The sequence below is a fragment of the Limulus polyphemus genome, unplaced genomic scaffold, assembly GCF_000517525.1.
Source record: "Limulus polyphemus unplaced genomic scaffold, Limulus_polyphemus-2.1.2 Scaffold2706, whole genome shotgun sequence".
Classification (NCBI taxonomy): Eukaryota; Metazoa; Arthropoda; class Merostomata; order Xiphosura; family Limulidae; genus Limulus; species Limulus polyphemus.
In genome coordinates this window covers 137,117-138,792 of record NW_013668316.1, presented here as the reverse complement: position 1 = coordinate 138,792, position 1,676 = coordinate 137,117, and the positions used below count along the sequence as shown (strand labels likewise).

The 1,676-nt window shown below is 30.3% G+C and overlaps 1 protein-coding gene across 1 annotated transcript in view; it reads left to right on the top strand.

Annotated features, from left to right (window-relative positions):
* The first annotated feature begins 823 nt into the window (after positions 1 to 823).
* The window catches only part of LOC106467684 (LDLR chaperone boca-like), a 15,348-nt gene continuing 14,495 nt past the window's right edge, over positions 824 to 1,676 (top strand). Inside the window, exon 1 of the mRNA XM_013928059.2 lies at positions 824 to 1,109. Coding sequence (XP_013783513.1) covers positions 939 to 1,109 — 171 coding nt within the window. The 5' untranslated portion in view covers positions 824 to 938. The remainder of the gene's footprint in view (positions 1,110 to 1,676) is intronic.

The following is a 1,676-nucleotide window of genomic DNA, read 5'->3' as shown; positions in this document are numbered from 1 at the left end:
CTCTGTCTGCAATTCAACTACATTGTTGCCGTCAGTTCTTGGCGGTCTTATATACAAGAATACCGAAATCTAGTAAACATTCGAGGCTTCACGAACCTTCGAGAATATGACATGTTACTAGCGTGACGTGACCCCCGCTGTCGTAACAATATAAATAAACCCGATTGCCACAATATAAAGATATTATTAACGTTGCATCATAAACATATGTTCTTTCGAAGTTTCAAAATTAATATTTTCATGATTACAAATGAGAATATAATGCAACGAAGATCACAAGGTATATTTTTATAATTTCTACTATCTTCAAAAATTATTTGTTAGCTGTGTGTCACATCAACACAAAAATTAAGCTACTTTCGCAGTTTTTTTTAATGTTTTATGCGGTTAGAAATTCAAAGATGAAGATTTTCTAATGTTGATTGAAAATATAATGAAATGGTTCTTATTAGAAGAAAATGTGTATATGTTTTCCCTAAGGGTGTGTTATTTTTAGCAAAGCCTCATCAGGCTATCTACTGTGCACATCGAGGGGAATCGAACCCCTGATTTTAGTGTTGTAAATCCGTAGACTTACTGCTGTCCCAGCGGAGGACTTTTCGTAAAGAAAATAATATTTCATAACTAAAACCTGACACATCTAAAAAAAATAATATGTCTATTAACACTTTTGTCAAATGTTTTAATGATTTTATCATAAAAGTCTATATCGATGTAAACATAAAATTATATTTTACTAAAACTGTATCCTTTGAAAAAGACTTGGACAAAATATATATATATATTAATTTGGAACGTTTCTGCTTTTCATAATTAAACAAGATCGTATTTATATACTACCAGAAACGGAGTAGCAAAAACTAATCAGTTTTCGTCTAAGTTACTGTTTGTTGTACCTCTAACTTTGTAATTATGCATTACACGTGTAATTAGATAAAATGTGCACGAGTAGACATTTAATTTTATGTTTTTTTGTGTGTGCTTCCTTATTTTTAAGTACACTTATTTTCGCCAAAAAATCAGACAAAAATGAAAAACCTTCATGGGCGAAAAAAGATATCAGAGATTACAATGATGCAGATTTAGAAAGGTTATATGATCAGTGGGAGGTAGGCTTAAAATGAATTATTTAACACTAAGTTAAACGTTAAATAGTTTAATTAAATTTAAAGATTAACTTTTAAAGAACTGTTTTGTTACAAAACAAATTGTTTACAAATTAAATTATTGCTGTCTTGACAAGCAAAACGATGAAGCACCTTAAGCTTAACAATAACAATACTAATGTTCTATAAAATTAAGAGTATAATTTGCATAATTAACTAAGTATTGTAACATTTACATTTTTTAACATGTAAGTTACTTGTGTAGTCACTGGGGCAATGTTACACCCCATGGTCGTTATTTTTGTATTAGACATAACTAAGTCAAAGTAGCATGACAATGCTGTATCAGTTATTAATAATGGCTGGAGACGGCTTGAATGGGTAATGAAGAAAAAAAAAACTTTAATATAACAGCAAATGTACAACGTTTCGACAAGGTTTTGTCATCATCAGGTACGAAAGGTTGTACATTTGCTGTTATATTAAAGTTTTTTTTTTCTTCATTACCCGTTCAAGCCGTCTCCAGCCATTATTAATCTCAAAGTGGGTTCCTCGTCATCGAAAATAATA